Below are 20,404 nucleotides of genomic sequence, written 5' to 3' on the forward strand. Positions count from 1 at the left end.
AACCTGTCACGACCCAGATGCCGCTAAGTCGTGCGGGCACCTACCATAACCCACCTCGGTAGGAGAACCCTTCCCTTAATCAGTTATACAACAATAATCCCTAAATGAAGCGAAATTAATAAAACGTCTAACATATATTATAAATACCAAGTGCGGAATTGCCAATTCTAAATACCACCCAAGGAAAATGGTCAGAAATAGTACAAGAGCCACTAATTAATAGGTCGGAATAATACATGAGTCTCAAAACTAGAAATACTGTCTAAGAATCAAAGTAAGACAAGTAGTAAAGAAGGAGTCCCAGGGGTGGCGGACTCGTCCAATAAGCTCACCCTAGCAAACTCCGCAGATAGCCTCGGGATCAATGTCGAGGTGCAGAAGTGGTACCGATCTCGTACTCTGCACTCAAAAAGAATGCAGCAAGGTAGGGTCAGTACAAACAACAGTACTGGTAGGTATCATAGGCCGACAACAACTAGCTAACATATACACAGGAAGAAACTGAAAGATAGACATGCTCGCAATCAAGTACAAGTAGAAATCACAATCCATTATATCAGTCTAAATATAGAAAGACATATACAAAATCCAAGGCATCACAGAATGATATGAAGAATGAATACGCAACGCTAGGCAATACAATATAATACAATGCAATGCAATGCCCGTACACACATGCTATGGCGGTGTAGATCGTTGCCCAACAGCCATGACCCACGGGGGAACTCGCGAAGTCCATGTACCACTCTCACGATCCCGGTAAGGACCTCGGGCCTCGTTTACTCTCACGATCCCGGTAAGAACCTCGGGCCTCGTGTACTCTCACGATCCCGGTAAGGACCTCGGGCCTCGTGTACTCTCTTCGTTATCATCACTTTCAATCAAATCACAACACAACCATATAAGGCTACGAGCCAACAAATCAGTCAACAATACCAACCTAGTCCATACCAACTTCGTACCCGAAAGCGTACATGCTTTCTCCCACAGTATCTAACTATACATATGTTTCGCTAATCGAAGTCTAACCAAAAAGGTAAGCCATAACCTACCTCGAAGCCGAACGAGAGCCACGAACAGTCAAACCAATGCCTTTCCTTTGCGTAGAGTCTCTGAACGATCAAAATCTATCAAATATGCGATCTACGTTAGAATACGAATCTAATGACACCTATATTGCTATTCTTATATCCAAAACCCAAAAATATACCCCAAAAAGTGACCACGGACCCACAGGGGTAAAACTGGAATTTTCTTTAAAATAATAATAATAATAATAATAATAATAATAATAATAATAATAATAATAATAGTTTCATTCATAACTTAAGGGTCATAAATTCTCAATTCTTAAGACTAGGATTGCAACCCTTAATTACCCCCAAATGTTAATTTTGGATTAAAATCTAACTTCCACAACTCAAATACCATGAATTCAAAGGTATATTTACTATTCAATACATCTAGTATTTAATTTCATATATGCTACAGTAACCAAAATAAAATAAAAATAAGAACTTTGCAGATTCAAGAATTTTAAAGAAGATAATTGTGTAGTATACTAAAGTTAGTCATGATATAAAAATTATTTCCACAACACAGAGAGTTGGTATATACTCCTATACACTCTCATTAACACTGTGTAATCACACAGGCACGAAAAAAAAAAACAAAACAAAACATAATGACTACGTGTGAGATGAAACCATCATTAAAGAGATAAACTACATTTTCAATATTCACATCATGGCTTCCTCTAAACCAGTGACTAACGAAAATATGGCCACTAAAGTATAATGTTCTGATAATTTAAGCAACAATTAAAAAAAACTATTCATGCATTCACCAACTTTCTGAGTTTACAGTACATGATGGCCCACTATGAAGTACTATTTAGTCAGGCAACCAAATAAGGTGAAAAGCAACCAAACGTGTAGTACTCCATTGGTCAAACTAATGATTATATATTTTTTTTTCTTTATAAACCACTACTAGTACAACAATTTAATTCCATGGTCACGGGAATTGGTTGAATAATTTACCTGAAAGCAGTTTTGTTTTCCCTTGCTGTGCAAAGTTCATGCGTAGTGTATTTCCAACTGCCCCTAAACCCTTTCTTTTCTATGCAATTAATGAACTAAGACTCCATATATTAGGTCTTCTGCAGATGGGCCACCAAGGAAAAATATATGGGCCTAGTCGGATTATTTATCACAGTAGCCTCCTTAATTCATTAATTCCAGTACCCACTTTGTCTACTTTAACATTTATCCACTCCATTAAATACTATATTTATCAACTTATACCTTATACGGGTGCAAATAATATTTCTATGAATAAACTATTCACACACGATAAATAAATAAATAAATAATAAACTATTCAAATGTTTCCCCGTCAATTAAATAACCGAGTCACCCATTACCGCAAGCCATAAACACTAAAATAAGACCACAAAAGGGATGTTTTAGGAATAATAAGTCTAAAATTACTAGACGACCAAATGGGTCGTTACATCAGATACCAATCGAGCAATCGCTCGTCCTCGAGCGAACAAAAGAAACTTTGTGAGAGGTAATACCTGAACCGCCAAATAACTGAGGGTATCTACTCCGCATATCTGCCTCAGTCTCCCAAGTAGCTTCCTCCACCGGACGATCCTTCCATTGAACTTTCACGGAGGCTATTTCTTTGGCCCGCAACTTTCTAACCTGCCTATCTAATATTGCTATAGGTTCTTCCTCATATGATAGATTCTCATCTAGCAACACCGAATCCCAGTGAATAATATAAGACCCGTCTGAATGGTACTTCTTCAACATAGAAACATGAAAAACTGGATGGACACCTGACAGGCCTGGTGGCAAGGCCAACTCATATGCAACCTCGCCAATACGACGAAGGATCTCAAACGGGCCGATATACCTGGGACTCAACTTACCCCTCTTCCCAAATCTCATGACACCCTTCATGGGTGAAACCTTCAACAAGACCTGCTCCCCCACCATGAACACCATATCTCGGACCTTTCGGTCCGCATACATCTTTTGTCTACTCTGGGCTGCCAAAAGCTTTTCCTGAATAAGCTTCACTTTATCCAATGATTCTCTCAACAAATCTGTACCCCATGGTCGAACCTCAAAAGCATCAAACCACCCGATAGGAGAACGACACCTTCTCCCATACAAAGCCTCAAACGGAGCCATGTCGATACTGGAATGGTAACTGTTGTTGTATGCGAACTCAGCCAAAGGCAAAAATTGGTCCCAATGACCACCAAAATCGATAACACAAGCTCTCAACATGTCCTCGAGCACCTGGATAGTCCTTTCGGACTGCCCGTCAGTCTGGGGGTGAAATGCGGTACTAAGATCCAACTGAGTACCCAATTCTGCCTGTAATGTTTTCCAGAAATGGGAAGTAAACTGAGTGCCTCGATCAGAGATAATGGAAATGGGAACCCCGTGCAACCGCACTATCTCACGAATATAGATCTTGGCCAACCTCTCCGCATTATAAGTAATCTGAACCGGGATGAAATGCGCCGACTTAGTCAGCCTATCCACAATAACACATACGGAGTCAAACTTGCCTAAGGTCTTAGGAAGACCCACAACAAAGTCCATGGCTATCCTCTCCCACTTCCACTCGGGAATGGGCATCCTCTGAAGCACGCCACCAGGTCTCTGGTGCTCATACTTAACCTGTTGACAATTTCCACATCGAACCACAAAGTCTGCAACATCACGCTTCATTCTACCCCACCAATAGTGTTGCCTCAAATCACGATACATCTTGGTAGCACCTGGATGAATAGAATAGCGGGAGCTATGAGCCTCCCCCAGTATCACATGAATGAAATCGCCGACCCGAGGAACGCATAGCCGTCCCTTCATCCTCAAAACTCCTTCACTATCAAGCACAGCCTCCTTGGCCTCACCTCGTAACACCTTATCACGAATCTTACATAACTGAGGGTCCTCAAACTGTCTAGTCCTAATCTCCTCCAAGAGAGAAGACCTCGCCTCAAGACAAGCAAATACCCGACCCGAATGTGAAAGATCCAATCGGACAAGACGGTTAGCCAGAGTCTGAACTTCCATGGCTAAGGGACGCTCAGACACCGCAAGTCTCGCCAAGCTACCCATACTCACCGCCTTGCGACTCAAGGCATCTGCCACCACATTCGCCTTACCCGGATGGTAAAGTATGGTAATATCATAATCCTTTAGGAGCTCCATCCATCTACGCTGCCTAGAATTTAGATCTCTCTGAGTAAACACATGCTGCAAACTACGATGATCAGTGAACACCTCACAACGGACCCCATATAAATAATGCCTCCATATCTTCAAGGCAAAGACCACTGCCAACAACTCTAAATCATGCGTAGGGTAGTTTCTCTCATGAACCTTCAACTGTCTCGAGGCATAGGCAATGACCTTACCCTCCTGCATCAACACAGCACCCAAACCAATACGGGATGCATCACAATAAACAGAGTAGTCCTTGCCCTCTACGGGCAGTGCCAAAATCGGAGCTGCAGTCAGCAAATCTTTGAGCTTTTGAAAGCTCTCATCGCAACCATCAGACCACTGGAAGGGAACATCCTTCTGAGTCAATCTTGTCATAGGTGACGCAATAGCAGCAAACCCCTTCACAAATCGGCGATAATAACTGGCCAACCCCACAAAACTACGGATCTCGGTCACGGTCGTGGGCCTCGGCCAATCTCTAACTGCCTCGATCTTTTTGGGATCAACCATAATCCCCTCCTTCGTCACAACATGGCCCAAGAATGTCACCGACTCCATCCAAAATTCACACTTAGAAAATTTCGCATAAAGCTTCTTCTCTTTCAACAAACCAAGGACAATCCTCAAGTGCTGCTCATGCTCCTCCCGGCTCTTTGAGTACACCAGAATGTCATCAATGAAGACAATAACGAAGGAGTCTAAGTATGGCTTAAAAATGCCATTCATCAAAGTCATAAAAGCTGCCGGGGCATTCGTAAGCCCGAAAGACATCACAAGGAACTCGTAGTGACCATAACGAGTTCTAAAGGCTGTCTTAGGAATATCTTCGGCCCGAATCTTCAACTGATGGTAGCCCGATCTCAAGTCAATCTTTGAAAACACAGAAGCACCCTGAACCTGGTCAAATAGATCATCGATGCGAGGAATAGGGTACTTGTTGCTAATGGTCACCTTGTTTAGTTGTCGGTAGTCAATGCACATCCTCATGGTACCATCTTTCTTCTTGACAAATAGCACAGGAGCACCCCAAGGGGAGACACTCGGTCTAATGAATCCCTTGTTCAGAAGATCCTGAAGTTGCTCCTTCAATTCTCTCAATTCAACCGGCGCCATCCTATAAGGTGCAATAGAGATAGGACGAGTGCCAGGCTCCACATCTATACAAAAATCGATATCACGATCAGGCGGCATACCTGGCAAATCGGCAGGAAACACCTCCGCAAACTCACAAACCACTGGCACGGACTCAAGAGATGGGGAATCTGCACTAGTATCACAAACATGCGCTAAGTAAGCTAAGCAACCCTTATCCACTAGCTTCTTCGCACGAAGGTAGGAAATAATCTTTCTCGGGGCAGGGCTAGGAGTACCCCTCCACTCTAATCTAGGAATCCCGGGCATGGCCAACGTAACAGTCTTGGCATGACAGTCCAAGATGGCGTGATATGGAGATAACCAAGTCATTCCTAATATAATGTCAAAGTCTAACATGTCCAGGATCATCAAATCTACCCAGGTGTCATACCCCATGAAAGTAACTAGACAATTTCGATAGACTCTATCAACCATCACAGAATCTCCAACCGGAGTAGACACATATATAGGCAGGTCAAGATACTCACAAGTCAAATCCCAACCCACAGAGTGATAAGTAGACACATATGAATAAGTAGACCCTGGATCAAATAAAACCGAAGCCGGCCGACGACGAACAGAAATAGTACCTGAGATCACAGCATCTGAAGCCTCTGCTTCTGGTCTACCCGGAAAAGCATAACATTGTGCGCCACCCCGACCGCTCTGAACAGACTGTGCCCCACCTCTGGAGCCATGAGTACCACCTCTCCCGGACTGGTGTCCTCCTCTCGATGACTGAAAACCACCGCGACCTGACTGAGCGCCGCCCCTCCCTGAGGAACCACCCCGGGTACCAGTAGACGCCGGAGTCCTCGGAGCCTGAAACCTGGAACCCTGCTGAGCCCCACTCTGTCTAGCACGAGGGCAAAATCTAGAAATGTGCCCCGAATCGCCACAACCCCAGCAAACCCTAGGCTCGGAAGACTGATGAATGGAGGCTGAAGATCCGGAAGGGCTCTCACGGGCAGCTGACCTAGAAAATGAACCTCCCTGAGACTGGCCAGCCCCGTATCCACCCTGCCTGGGATGACCACTAGAAGAAGTCTGCAAAGATGACTGCACCGGACGATTGGGGACCGAATGATAGGACCTCAAAGAATGACCACCACCACGGTAACTAGAAGAGCCACTATACTGACCCTGATAACGAGCTTTCTTCTCACTCGATCCTCCCTGAGCTCGGACCTGGGCAGCCTCAATACTAATGGCATGATCAACAACCTTCTGCCAAGAAGCCTCAGGAGTCACATGCTGAAGACAGTGAACATGAATATCAGGAGAGAGTCCATTCACAAATCTACGGACCCTCTCCTCATCCGTCGGAATCATATGGGTAGCATACCTCGCTAAAAACAGAAACCTAGCCTCATACTCGGCTACAGACATCCCCCTCTGCTGGAGGCGAGTAAACTCCTCCTTACGCTGCTCTCTTAAGGGGCGAGGTACATACTTGTCAAGAAAAACCTGATGAAACTGAGCCCAAGTGAGAGGAGGCGAACCAACTGGCCTACTCTCCACATAATACCTCCACCAAGTCTTCGCACCGTCGCGAAGCTGGAAAGTAGTGTAGTCAACTCCATGGGTCTCCACAATACCCATCTGGTATAGACGTTCATGCATATCTACAATAAACTCGTATGCATCCTCATCCCGAGCGCCGTGAAACCTGGGCGGCTCCATCTTCAGGAACCTCCAAATGAGCTCCTGATCACGATGAGTCAATGTCTGTAAAGCAACTGGCCTAGGAATGCCCTCGGGGGCACGAAATCCATCCATACGCGGGGCCATAGCAGCGGCAGGCTGCATCCCATGAGTTTGTCCCTGCTCCGGAGTGTGCCGACCAGCCTGAGTGTGAGAACCTCCAGTACCAGCACCCCCAGCAGTCCGCTGGCCCTCCAAATGAAGAAGAATACGGGCCAACGTATCCTGAACCGCTGGGTCTGACATATACTCGGGGTGGGTCTGGGCTGGCCCCGAACCTCCCCTATCTTGCTCCTCAACCTCGGGCTCACGCTCAGGAGATAGCGAGGGCGCCCGTCTCTGTCCAGCTGCAGGAGCCCTGTCCCTGGCTGGTGCAGCACCGCGACCTCTGGCCCGGCCACGACCTCTAGCCCGTCCTCGACCTCTACCTCGAGTGCCGGCCATAACAACAGGCTCGGGCTCAACATCCCTCGCATGACCAGCTCGTGTATTCATCACCATCTGAGAGAGAATAGAGAGGAATCAGATACTTCAAGTGTTCGAGATACCAATCAGAATAAAGTAGCACGAAAGAATCAAGAAAATTGAGGTTTCCTAAATGCCTTATAGCCTCTTGCAGATAAGTACGGAGCTCATCGTACCCATCCATAAGACTCTACTAGGCATGCTCTTGTACTTATAGACCGGGTAACCTAGGCTTTGATACCAACTTGTCACGACCCAGATGCCGCTAAGTCGTGCGGGCACCTACCATAACCCACCTCGGTAGGAGAACCCTTCCCTTAATCAGTTATACAACAATAATCCCTAAATAAAGCGAAATTAATAAAACGTCTAACATATATTATAAATACCAAGTGCGGAATTGCCAATTCTAAATACCACCCAAGGAAAATGGTCAGAAATAGTACAAGAGCCACTAATTAATGGGTCGGAATAATACATGAGTCTCAAAACTAGAAATACTGTCTAAGAATCAAAGTAAGACAAGTAGTAAAGAAGGAGTCCCAGGGGTGGCGGACTCGTCCAATAAGCTCACCCTAGCAAACTCCGCAGATAGCCTCGGGATCAATGTCGAGGTGCAGAAGTGGTACCGATCTCGTACTCTGCACTCAAAAAGAATGCAGCAAGGTAGGGTCAGTACAAACAACAGTACTGGTAGGTATCATAGGCCGACAACAACTAGCTAACATATACACAGGAAGAAACTGAAAGATAGACATGCTCGCAATCAAGTACAAGTAGAAATCACAATCCATTATATCAGTCTAAATATAGAAAGACATATACAAAATCCAAGGCATCACAGAATGATATGAAGAATGAATACGCAACGCTAGGCAATACAATATAATACAATGCAATGCAATGCCCGTACACACATGCTATGGCGGTGTAGATCGTTGCCCAACAGCCATGACCCACGGGGGAACTCGCGAAGTCCATGTACCACTCTCACGATCCCGGTAAGGACCTCGGGCCTCGTTTACTCTCACGATCCCGGTAAGAACCTCGGGCCTCGTGTACTCTCACGATCCCGGTAAGGACCTCGGGCCTCGTGTACTCTCTTCGTTATCATCACTTTCAATCAAATCACAACACAACCATATAAGGCTACGAGCCAACAAATCAGTCAACAATACCAACCTAGTCCATACCAACTTCGTACCCGAAAGCGTACATGCTTTCTCCCACAGTATCTAACTATACATATGTTTCGCTAATCGAAGTCTAACCAAAAAGGTAAGCCATAACCTACCTCGAAGCCGAACGAGAGCCACGAACAGTCAAACCAATGCCTTTCCTTTGCGTAGAGTCTCTGAACGATCAAAATCTATCAAATATGCGATCTACGTTAGAATACGAATCTAATGACACCTATATTGCTATTCTTATATCCAAAACCCAAAAATATACCCCAAAAAGTGACCACGGACCCACAGGGGTAAAACTGGAATTTTCTTTAAAATAATAATAATAATAATAATAATAATAATAATAATAATAATAATAATAATAATAATAGTTTCATTCATAACTTAAGGGTCATAAATTCTCAATTCTTAAGACTAGGATTGCAACCCTTAATTACCCCCAAATGTTAATTTTGGATTAAAATCTAACTTCCACAACTCAAATACCATGAATTCAAAGGTATATTTACTATTCAATACATCTAGTATTTAATTTCATATATGCTACAGTAACCAAAATAAAATAAAAATAAGAACTTTGCAGATTCAAGAATTTTAAAGAAGATAATTGTGTAGTATACTAAAGTTAGTCATGATATAAAAATTATTTCCACAACACAGAGAGTTGGTATATACTCCTATACACTCTCATTAACACTGTGTAATCACACAGGCACGAAAAAAAAAAACAAAACAAAACATAATGACTACGTGTGAGATGAAACCATCATTAAAGAGATAAACTACATTTTCAATATTCACATCATGGCTTCCTCTAAACCAGTGACTAACGAAAATATGGCCACTAAAGTATAATGTTCTGATAATTTAAGCAACAATTAAAAAAAACTATTCATGCATTCACCAACTTTCTGAGTTTACAGTACATGATGGCCCACTATGAAGTACTATTTAGTCAGGCAACCAAATAAGGTGAAAAGCAACCAAACGTGTAGTACTCCATTGGTCAAACTAATGATTATATATTTTTTTTTTCTTTATAAACCACTACTAGTACAACAATTTAATTCCATGGTCACGGGAATTGGTTGAATAATTTACCTGAAAGCAGTTTTGTTTTCCCTTGCTGTGCAAAGTTCATGCGTAGTGTATTTCCAACTGCCCCTAAACCCTTTCTTTTCTATGCAATTAATGAACTAAGACTCCATATATTAGGTCTTCTGCAGATGGGCCACCAAGGAAAAATATATGGGCCTAGTCGGATTATTTATCACAGTAGCCTCCTTAATTCATTAATTCCAGTACCCACTTTGTCTACTTTAACATTTATCCACTCCATTAAATACTATATTTATCAACTTATACCTTATACGGGTGCAAATAATATTTCTATGAATAAACTATTCACACACGATAAATAAATAAATAAATAATAAACTATTCAAATGTTTCCCCGTCAATTAAATAACCGAGTCACCCATTACCGCAAGCCATAAACACTAAAATAAGACCACAAAAGGGATGTTTTAGGAATAATAAGTCTAAAATTACTAGACGACCAAATGGGTCGTTACAAAACCTCATCTAATAACTTGAGCTAGGAATAGGATAGTTAACTTGATGTTAAATTGCTTGTGCCTAATATCACACTCTAAGGCTTGGAAAAGCTTAGAGTGAAATTCATTGATTTGTTTGGAAGATTTTCAATGAGATTTTGGAAATCATTGCCTATTAACAAAAACTCGCTCTTAGTTGTAAAATTGTAAATACATTGGATCATTACTTGAGAGTAATTTCCCTTGTATCCATGCTTGTGGACATTGATCATTTTACTTGCTTTCTAGGTTAGTTTTGTTTTTGTTAGTTTTTAAATCAAAAAACCAAATATTGAAAAAGTGTTTGTCTTAGCTTAGTTGGTGATAAATCCTTAACTTTCTTAATCGCCTTTATATTGTTTCCTGTGGATTCGACCCCGACTCATAGTTGGGTAAATTATATTGTGACGACCATGTACACTATCTCTTTGAGGAGTAGATTTGGACATTATCATATATATGAACTCCTTCCTTCTCATAACATGGCAAATACACCTCAGGTTTCAGTTCATAAAGTAATGGCGACATGCTCACATAATTAGAAATCATACCAACCTAAGTAATATCCAAACAGACGTCATGTCAGAAGACCTATACCTGCTTTCTCTCATCAATTATACTACATATAAATCAACTAATCAAAGTCTAACTCAAGTAAACCATAACCTACCTCAGATGCAGAACTGGAACAATGCAAGCTACTTCGCAAGAGCTTTCCCCTTTCGTAATGCTTCAGAACGCTCAAAGTCTAGCAATATAACACTAAGTAAGCAATAGACCTTCTAATCAAACGAGAACAACAATTTGGGAAGAAGACCCAATTACTTCTACCTTTTTGTTTTTTTGGTAAGCAAATTTTTATTGATACCAAAGTGATAATTACAAAGCTAAGTAGGAGCTGACCACCTACTTCTCAACATCTTCCTATAGCTACAAACAAAACAGAATCTAGCTACAAGTAACATAGAATGCAGTCATTTACATTTGCCTAGCTTTTCTATTACAAACATAGGAAAACAACAGTACAATCTAATCCTAATTACACCAGAGTTAACTACAGCTAAGGCATATGATTCAGATAGTCCAGTGTGGCTTTCCACTTTGGCAACTTGTTTTCTCTGATGTGTATGTGAAGTGCAATTTCCCTGCATACCTTGTTGCTGTTGAACTGACTTTCCTGAAACCTGAGATTGTTCCTTTCTCTCCAGATCACAGATACCAACATAACAAAAACACTGCTAACTATAACACATTTACCTTTCTTTTTCCTTGCCCATCTGTAGGCCCACTGTAGTTCTTCCTGCCATGTGCTAATGGGTCTATGAAACCCCATCCATTGTAGTAACCTGCTCCATAGGCCATTAGTGACAGTACAAGTAAATAACAAATGATCAAGAGTCTCAATAGCACCATCACAGAAGATACAATCCATAGGTACATGTATCCCAATCTTGAGCAACCTATCAACTGTATCCAATCTTCTCCATGCTGCTAATCACAAAATAACTTTATGTTTAGGATAGATATTCTATTGGAGGGCAAGACTTTTCCATGCAACTTTCTGGTACTGGGGTATTAAACATAGATATAGTCTTTTGATGGAAAATCTACCCTGAGTGACCATTGTATTCAGCTTGTCAGAAAGAGACCACTGTCACCCAAGTAGCATTTACTGGGATATCACAAGTTTCAATAGTGTCATCCTTCATATAGTATTCATTTACCCACTTTATCCACAAACAATCTTTCTTGCAATTTATAGCCCAGAGTTGTTTCAATATAGCATCTTGGTTCCAGTGGAGCAAGTTAAGTAAATTCTGTCCCCCAACAGCTTTTGGTAAGCACATTTTTTCCCAAGACACTAGAGCTTTCCTTGAGTTAGAAACAGACCCTGTCCACAAGTATGTTCTACAAACACTATCAATCATCTTGAGTATCCTTTTAGGTAGCACAAAGATTTATGCCCAATATTTGAATACCAAAGATCACTGATTTTATCAATTGAGTCCTTCCAGCATAAAATAACAATTTTGCTGACCAACATCTGATTCTTTCTATAATTTTATCCGCTAAAGGTAGGCATTAAGCAATAGTGAGTTTCTTTAAGGATAAGGGAACCCTTAAGTATTTGAAAGGAAGTTCCCCCTCTTTGTATCCCAAAACTTGCAATATTTCCTGTTTCAGACTTGGTGCTACCCCTGACATATAGATGGAACTTTTATATTTATTTGCTTCTAAGCTTGAAGCACCTGAACATTTATGGAAAGCCCCTTGCAGCATCTAAATTGACTTCACCTCTGCTTTGCAGAACATTAGCAAATCATCTGCAAAGCAGATGTGCACAACCCCTAACTTTTTGCATCTTGGTTGGAATTTGAAATCTCTCTGCTGTTGTAAAAGAACCAGTTCCCTTTGGAGATATTCCATGGAAATCACAAAGAGATAAGGGGACATTCTTGTCTTATCCCTCTCTTCCCTTGAAAAGGTGTGGCTAATCCACTATTTAGACCCAAGGAGTAGGAGACAGATAAAACACACTCCATTATCCAACATGTGAATTTATAAGGAAAGCCTAGTATAGCAAGCATACTTTTAAGGAAGCTCCATTCAATGGAATCATAGGATTTTTTTTAGATCCACCTTCATGACACATCTAGTAGACAAACCCTTTCTATTATACCATTTCAATACCTCATGACTAAATAGGATATTATCTATGATACTCCCCCCTCAATGAAAGCAGCTTGTGTAGGGCTAATTATGTATCCAATGAACTCTTTTATCCTATTTGTCAAGACTTTAGTGATGATCTTGTAAACAGTGGTACAACAACCTGTGGGTCTATAGTCTTTAACATGGTTAGGGGATGAGACCTTTGGTATAAGAGTTACAGCAGTACAACTAAATGCTCTAAGCAGTTTCCCTGCAACAAAAAAATTCCTGAATGGCACTTATTACATCAAATTTTATCAGTTCCCATGTTTGTGTAAAAAATTCTATTGGAAACCCATCCACCCCAGGGGATTTATCAGATGGCATACCTTTGACAGCTGCAAGGATCTCCACATCTGTAACTGGACTGATCAATTTGCATTTCTTAATGTGGGACAAGCAAGGACCACTTCTGATGATTTCCTTATTTGGACAGGGCAATATATTAGCAGATGAACCCATTAGTTTAGTGAAGAAGGGTACAAATTCAGCTTCCACCAGCTTAGGGTCCACTATTTTATTGCCTGCATCATCATACACAGAGGTGATAACATTTCTACTGGTTCTCACTTTAAGTTGGGCATGGAAATACTCGGTGTTGGCATCACCATATGAGATCCAACAATACAAGACACCTGTTCCTCTATGTCACTCCATTTCCTAGCATCCATCAAGAGAGCTTTTTCTTGCTCAATCAATACAAGACATAGTGGTTGAGTTGAAATCTGAGCTTGAACTATCTCTAACCCCTGTCTAGCCTGTTGGAGCTTTTGACTGTAAGAGGACATATATGTGTTCAAGTCCTTCAATCCCTTCTTGATAGTTTTCAACTTTATCTATAGTTAAAACATTTTTGTGCAGTATGATTAACTCTCCATGAGGATTCCAGAATTCCCCAAAGTCAGTATGATTCAGTACTGTCTTGTAGAGTCCGAATGGTTTAGGATATGTTAGAGGTTTAGCACATACCTGAATAATTATAGGTCATGGTCTGACACCCCTGGGTTCAGGAAGTCTGCTTCAATGTGTCCATATGAGGCTATCCAATTTAGGTTTCCCAATGCCCAGTCAATCTTAGAGTATACTCTACTTTCTAGGGCATATTTGTTGCAGAAAGTAAAATACCACCCTTTAGATCTTAGTGTTGTCAGCTGGAGAGTATCAATACAATGTTGAAAAGCTTGTGTTTCTGAAGGAACAACAGGAGATCCTATCCTATCCTCAGTAGACAGGACATTGTTGAAGTCTCCACTCAGTAACCATGCCTCATGGATACCATTTCCCAACTGAATTTACTCTTTCCATAATATATCTCTGTCCTGGCTTTCATTCTTTGCATAGATAACAGTTAAGTGAGTGGAAAACTGGCCACTAGATTCTTCTAACTTGCAATGTATGAAATGTTCATGTACTACCTCTATTTGAAGGTGTGCTGCAGTCTTCCACAATATCCAAATCCTCCCATTATAAGCCATGGGGTAATTACAACAAGAAGACCAATCTGGTGCAATCTTCCCCAAAACAACCTTTGATTTATGTTCCTTCACTTTAGTTTCAATGACACCCATAACATCCACCTTATTCTTATTCAAAAAGAGCCTCAACTCTTTCTGTTTGGAGGGCTGATTGAGCCCTCTAATGTTCCAGGTGGAGACTATCATGGAGGGTTCTTATCAACCCTTGGATCTCCAGTTTGGCCTGCAACCTCTTCCTAAAGAATCCCAAAGCTATTAGCAGTCATATTTTTACCAGTTCTACATTCCTAATGGCCAGCAGCACTAGTGGACGCAGTATGGTTGGTTGCTGGTATAATTTCAGTGCTTTGATCAATGCTAGGAGCAGTTGCAACCTATTATTGAGCAATTTCTTGTTCAGGGCCAGCTGGTTTAGGGCCATCATTTGCCTCAGTATTTCCAACTGTTTCTGCATTCTTTTGTTCCACTACACCCTTTGCTTTCCAATCTTTTTCAGGCTGTTGATGTGTCTTTCTATTTCTCCTTCTCCTGTTTTTCTTAACTCCATGGAATTCTTGTTCATTGTGGGCTTGTCTCTCAACATTCCAACAATCAGTAGCAACAGGACCAAACTTCAAACACTCAGAACAATACTTTGGTTTCCAATCATAGTCAACTTGTTGTTGGAAAGGGCCAGTAGGGGTGAGCAATTCAATAATATTCGGGAGGGGATGTGCCACATCAGTTTCAACCAGAACTCTAGGATAGGAGATTCTATTCATAGCAGCAGTGAACTTATCTGTATATAGTGGTCGACCTACTGCACTAGCAACTTTGCTTAAGGTATATGGAGACCAATATCCTATTGGTAATCCAGGGAAGGTTACCCATAAAGGTATAGTTATAATGCAATCAGGGCCAAATTCAAAGTTAATGTCCCAATTTTGAAGGACAAAAGGTTTGTTATGGAAATAGTATGGACTTGCTTCCATAACTGTTTCATAATCCTCAATCGTGTCAAAACGAAAGATGAAATACCCGTCATCATGACGAAGGATCTGCGGCTTTTTCATGAAAGGCCAAGAATTAGTTGTGTAGCTGTCCATAGTTTTAGCAAAGGGCGTATCTCTAATCACATAACCTATCAAAGCTGTTTTCCAGTAGTCCTCTTGTTCTTTCAGATCATCTTCAACTATACTCACATAATCTCAATCCGAACAATCATTTAATAATGAATTTGTCATAATCCCAATCCCAACAATCATAATCTTCCAATTTGTGGGTTTCTAATCAATTTATCCTTTTCGAAACAGATTTTAGGCCAAAGCTTCCATTTGAATGGAACCCTAAGTCTCAATACACAATTCTCACATAAATAATCAATTTCCCATCCTAGAAAGTGGTCACCTAGACTCCTAGATGATTAAACAACAATAAAATCAACCACCCATCAATTATTCATGGGTTTAACAATTCTTGGATCATTGAAGAACCTTAACTAGTCATGGAACTTAAAGAAGAAAAGGAAATGAACAACATAAAGGTAAGGACTTACCCTCAAAGAAGAAACAACCCAAACCATTGGAAAACCACCTTTTACTTTCTTGGGAACTGTTTTTGGTGTTATGTGGTGAATGGCTTTGAAATTCACAGTATAAAAGTGGATTTCTTCCTCCCGTCGACTGCTACGGCGGTCATTGCTTCGCTGCAGCCAAAAATCCCATCACTACAGCGGACCTCATTAAACCCTAAATCTCGACATCAATTCGACGCCCTACAGACACAAGCCAAACATACACACACATGGAAAATACACACTACAGACTCACCCGTGTCCTTAGAATTTCCAACAGAGGTCTAATTTACTAAGTCAACCCTCCAACGGATTAAAACAAGCTTTCAGCCAAATGCACATAATACAATTAAATGCCTTTATTTCAGAATTCTAGCTCCTTAAGTTATCACCAGGCTCGCTCCTAGTCTCGGAAAGGAATGGACCCCACGGTGTAACAGGTTAAGAATTTAGCTGCAACGGGTATAGAGTTGATCATACAATTTTGGACAGAAAAGAGCCTAAGGGCAAAATACCTAGGAGTCAGAAAAGTTTAATATAACCAAAGATGTGTTTTTTTAGTACGAGTCATGCACATTGCTAAGAGGATATGATGTACGGAGTGAGAACCAGGCGCAAACGGTTTTAAATTTCTAGAAATAGCTTTAGTTTGCTTAAGTTTAGTTATAACAGAACCAGAGATTACGACATTAGTAAGTGACTATAATAAATAGCTATTATTATGAGATAAGAGATGTGAAAATTCCCTTTTAGGGTATGTGAGTAAGTGTTTACCCCATATGTGGATAGTCGTATATAATTCTGAAGTGTATAGAAAGTTCGGGGTTAGATATTCCAATTTCGTTTAAGACAGATGAAATTTCCCTAAATGTGACCCATGTCTATAGTTCAAAAAAGATAGTATGCGACCGTAGAGGAGGTAGGTAAGGGAATGAAAAGATAAGTCTCATGGTGATAGTCTTAGAGGTAAAACCAGAAGAATGATCAGATGGTGATTATTGCTAGACTTAAGGGATACATGGTGTTAAAACGCCAGCTTATGAACTAAGGGAGAGATGGTGCGACAAGGTACCAAGTTATATCATGTGTTCATATATCAATAAGTGTCGAGAAAGAAAAGTTCAGAGTAGCGTAACGTTTCCAATTCTGGAGTAATTCACGTACTAGGTGGTACTTATGCCCAGAAGTACTCTACTCATACCTTACGTACTATATCGTGCCCATGTTAGCGCTTTACAATCCATATTTATGATTCAAGAATGAAGACTCAGTAACGATAGTAATCTATGCAATAGAAATGTTCTTTCATGTTTTGCACATCAGGTTATGCTCATGTCTAATGCTAAAGCCATATTCATGTCACGCGTATCTATTGTGCTTTTATACCCATGTCTACATTCTAGCTTTTAAGTGTTGACACCCAATTTTGTCCCGCCTCTCCTCCGAAATACCTATTTACGCTTCTAATATTTTGGGAAAATTAAAAAATATATATTTATATTTTACTATAATTATTAGCCTCTTATTAATACTCACGTTTTATTATTCTATTACAGTTACTATTATTATTATTATTATTATTTACTATTATTATTATGTTATCATTTTAGCACATTTTACCGGTTTACGCACTCACATCGCATTTATCTTTGCATAATTAAATAATAGTATTTTATTTTACTGTGGATTTTCAAAAAATATTATTGCACGGCTATTATAACACCATATGATTTTATTACCCGAGTCCTAATAATCACACATTTTTTGTATTAAACAATGTTTTGTCACCCTCGGTATATCGTTAATTAAAATGGGTCTTTTATTCAAATTCAAAAGCCAAACTATTTCTTGCACTCAGTCCGTATTTTTGATTTATCGGATTCCAAATCAAAGTCCAATCGACTCATAAATATTTTTGACCAGCCTATATTTTTGACCCTAATTTCTAGACCAGTCCATGTTTTAATTTATTAGCCCATTCTTTTAATACCCGGTCAAAAATTGACCCAGTCCAAAAAAGGACCGGGTCTGGCCCATTTCCCATTTTTAACAAGGGAAACCCTTTCCCTCATTTACCCTCACCCCTCCGCCGCTCCTCCTTCTCTCCCGCCCCTCCCCTTCGTCTCTCTCTCTCTCTCCTTCCCTTTCTCCCCTCTTCTCCGTTTCACCCACTATTCCCTGTTCCCCGCCACCACCGCCGCCTACCCCACTTCCATTTCCCTCTGTTCCCCACTCGTCTTGTCTCCCCCGCTCCTCTCTCTCTCTTCGTCGAAGAAAACCCTAATTCCCCCCTTTAAATACGAGATTTCCAGTAGAGAAAGGGAGGAAAACGGGCAATCCCTCGAAATTAGACAGGTTGGAGAACCCCCCAAAAATTGCCTTGCAAAAACGAGAGGCTGAAATCGCAAGAATCCCCTTACAAAAACAAGTTCTTGAATCGCCTCAAAATCTCCATAAAAATCAGTTTCTTTAGCAAATCGTAATTTTATTTTATCGAGTCAAAATACTAGATCTCAATTTATATTCGTTTGCCTTGTTGTTGCTGTGAATCTGAGTATATCGCGGATTCGAGTCTCGCAGCATCGAATTTGAAGTGTTTCGAGTGTGAATCGAAGACCCGTACCCGCTTCGCTGCACCCCAAAAAGGTCTGTAATTCCCCTTTCTTCTCACTTTTGCATTTTTGTTCTGTCTCTTTGGTTATTTGTGGTCGATTATGTATTAAGTTAGCATGTTTTATGTGTTGTTTAGTTTAGTTGCTGCATGGCATGATTTAGATGTTATTAGGCTTAAATTTTATTAAGTACATGATTGGTTCTATTTCTGCCTATCGCTTTCTCAGGCATTTGCTATATTCCTACTACGATCCTGTTAGCATATTGGTTTACTTGTGTAAGTGATTAATTTGATCATATTGTGCTAGCTCGAATATCTTGTTTAGTCAGAATCGTTGAAAATGCTTATTTAGTATGTTTGATGGTTTACCTGATCCCTATGTGACTTGTCAGTAGCTGTTTGGTATTTGGAAGCATAAAGTAATCTTTAAGCATGCATATGTCTGGTTGCTAGTCAATATAGAGCTGTTATTTCAAGTGATGTTTGGCTTTAGGAAGTTTAAATTTTGTTATATGTTAAACCCTGATGATAAGTTGTGTACCAATTTGTATAAGGTTGCTTGGATCTAAAACTACGTTCATAGAGATCAAAAAACATGTAACTTGAGTTATTGAATTGACCAATACCTTTGTAAACTCCTTTCTTTTGGTTTTAAGTTCCAGCATTCTGTATGTTTGTGTGTGTGTATAATATACTGTGTGTTTATAGGTGTATCAGTCTAGTCTTATTTAGTTGAGGTTTTAGGCTAATGTGCTGATCAAACCATATATGATCTACTTAGTCCTCAGTATGGATTTCTGTTCAGTCTTGCTTATGTTTAGTTTATCACATCTGTTTATGCTTCGCTTAGTTAATGGTTTGATCAGGTGATTCACCTGTAGGATAGCTCAAACCCATTTTTATCTCTCCTCCTGTACTTGCATGTGTCTGTTTTCTCTGAAAGTGTCTGTCTCAAACACATTGTATGAAACTGGGAATATGTCATCCTCTCAGAGAACTATCTGAATCTTATTAAACAGGGCACTTAGTTAGTTCCCCTATTTGTATGCACTTAACTGATTGCACTAAATACTTATGATCTTAACGTCAAGCGCTTGTCACAATGACACCCCCCCTTTGTCTTAACTTGTTTGCTGCTAGTGATTGCAACCATGTAACGAATAGGAAGCATCATCACTGATTAATTGAAACTTGGAAGATCCATTTGATTGAACCTATTAAAATTTACTTACCAAGTAAACTGTATGCGTGATAAGTACATTAGAGCATAGGCAGTAAGGTCTGTGTGACATATTGAAGATGTTTGAGGCCCTTCTTAAAATCATATGGTTCAGATATACACTTAATTACTGTCTTGGGTTACTTGTCTCAGTACCCTAATTCTGGGCTTCTCTCTTGAAGTGAATATATACTGATATACATAGAATATATGATTCATGAAGGCATTCGCATTCTATAAACCTCTGTTCGTGTTGCTGTTGTGCATAATATTTTCCTTAGTGCATTGTGCTTGCTTGACTGCTTTGCTGTTCCATCTCCTCAAGCCTACTGTATTCTGAGATTGAATCTGGTATCTTCTAAAGGACTGGTGGCTGCTGTTGTGCGGATAAACAATCGATGGCTACTTTGTCCTTGAGAAAAAGGGATACTAGGATTGTTGTAATTATGAATCAATTTACTACAGTATTCTTGGACTGCCACTTTTTG

At 40.4% G+C, this 20,404-nt stretch overlaps 2 protein-coding genes across 2 annotated transcripts; both read right to left on the bottom strand.

Annotated features, from left to right (window-relative positions):
- Window positions 1–231: 231 nt before the first annotated feature.
- On the bottom strand, window positions 232–7,595 carry LOC132643942 (uncharacterized). The gene is made up of 6 exons (XM_060360479.1): window positions 5,402–7,595; window positions 4,901–5,200; window positions 4,368–4,636; window positions 3,906–4,286; window positions 2,582–3,704; window positions 232–404 (listed from the first exon to the last, which is right to left on the bottom strand). Exons 1-6 carry the CDS (start codon window positions 7,593–7,595, stop codon window positions 334–336), a joined length of 4,338 nt encoding a protein of 1,445 aa, XP_060216462.1. The 3' UTR covers window positions 232–333.
- A 7,313-nt stretch (window positions 7,596–14,908) lies between these two features.
- LOC132643943 (uncharacterized) lies at window positions 14,909–15,616 on the bottom strand. The gene has a single exon (XM_060360480.1). The coding sequence runs from the start codon at window positions 15,614–15,616 to the stop codon at window positions 14,909–14,911; it is 708 nt and encodes a 235-aa protein (XP_060216463.1).
- Between the last annotated feature and the right edge of the window lie 4,788 nt (window positions 15,617–20,404).

Source organism: Lycium barbarum, chromosome 6, assembly GCF_019175385.1.
Source record: "Lycium barbarum isolate Lr01 chromosome 6, ASM1917538v2, whole genome shotgun sequence".
NCBI lineage: Eukaryota > Viridiplantae > Streptophyta > Magnoliopsida > Solanales > Solanaceae > Lycium > Lycium barbarum.

What these genes read in the sequence shown, in the direction of transcription:
- LOC132643942 (XM_060360479.1), bottom strand. Translation starts at nt 7,595, where the DNA reads ATGGTGATGAATACACGAGCTGGTCATGCGAGGGATGTTGAGCCCGAG. An exon ending in GGTGTACTCAAAGAGCCGGG is followed by an intron (nt 4,637 to 4,900) that starts AGGAGCATGAGC and finishes CTGCTATTGCGT; the next exon opens with CACCTATGACAAGATTGACT. An exon ending in CTGTGCTTGATAGTGAAGGA is followed by an intron (nt 3,705 to 3,905) that starts GTTTTGAGGATG and finishes AATTGTCAACAG; the next exon opens with GTTAAGTATGAGCACCAGAG.
- LOC132643943 (XM_060360480.1), bottom strand. Translation starts at nt 15,616, where the DNA reads ATGGACAGCTACACAACTAATTCTTGGCCTTTCATGAAAAAGCCGCAG.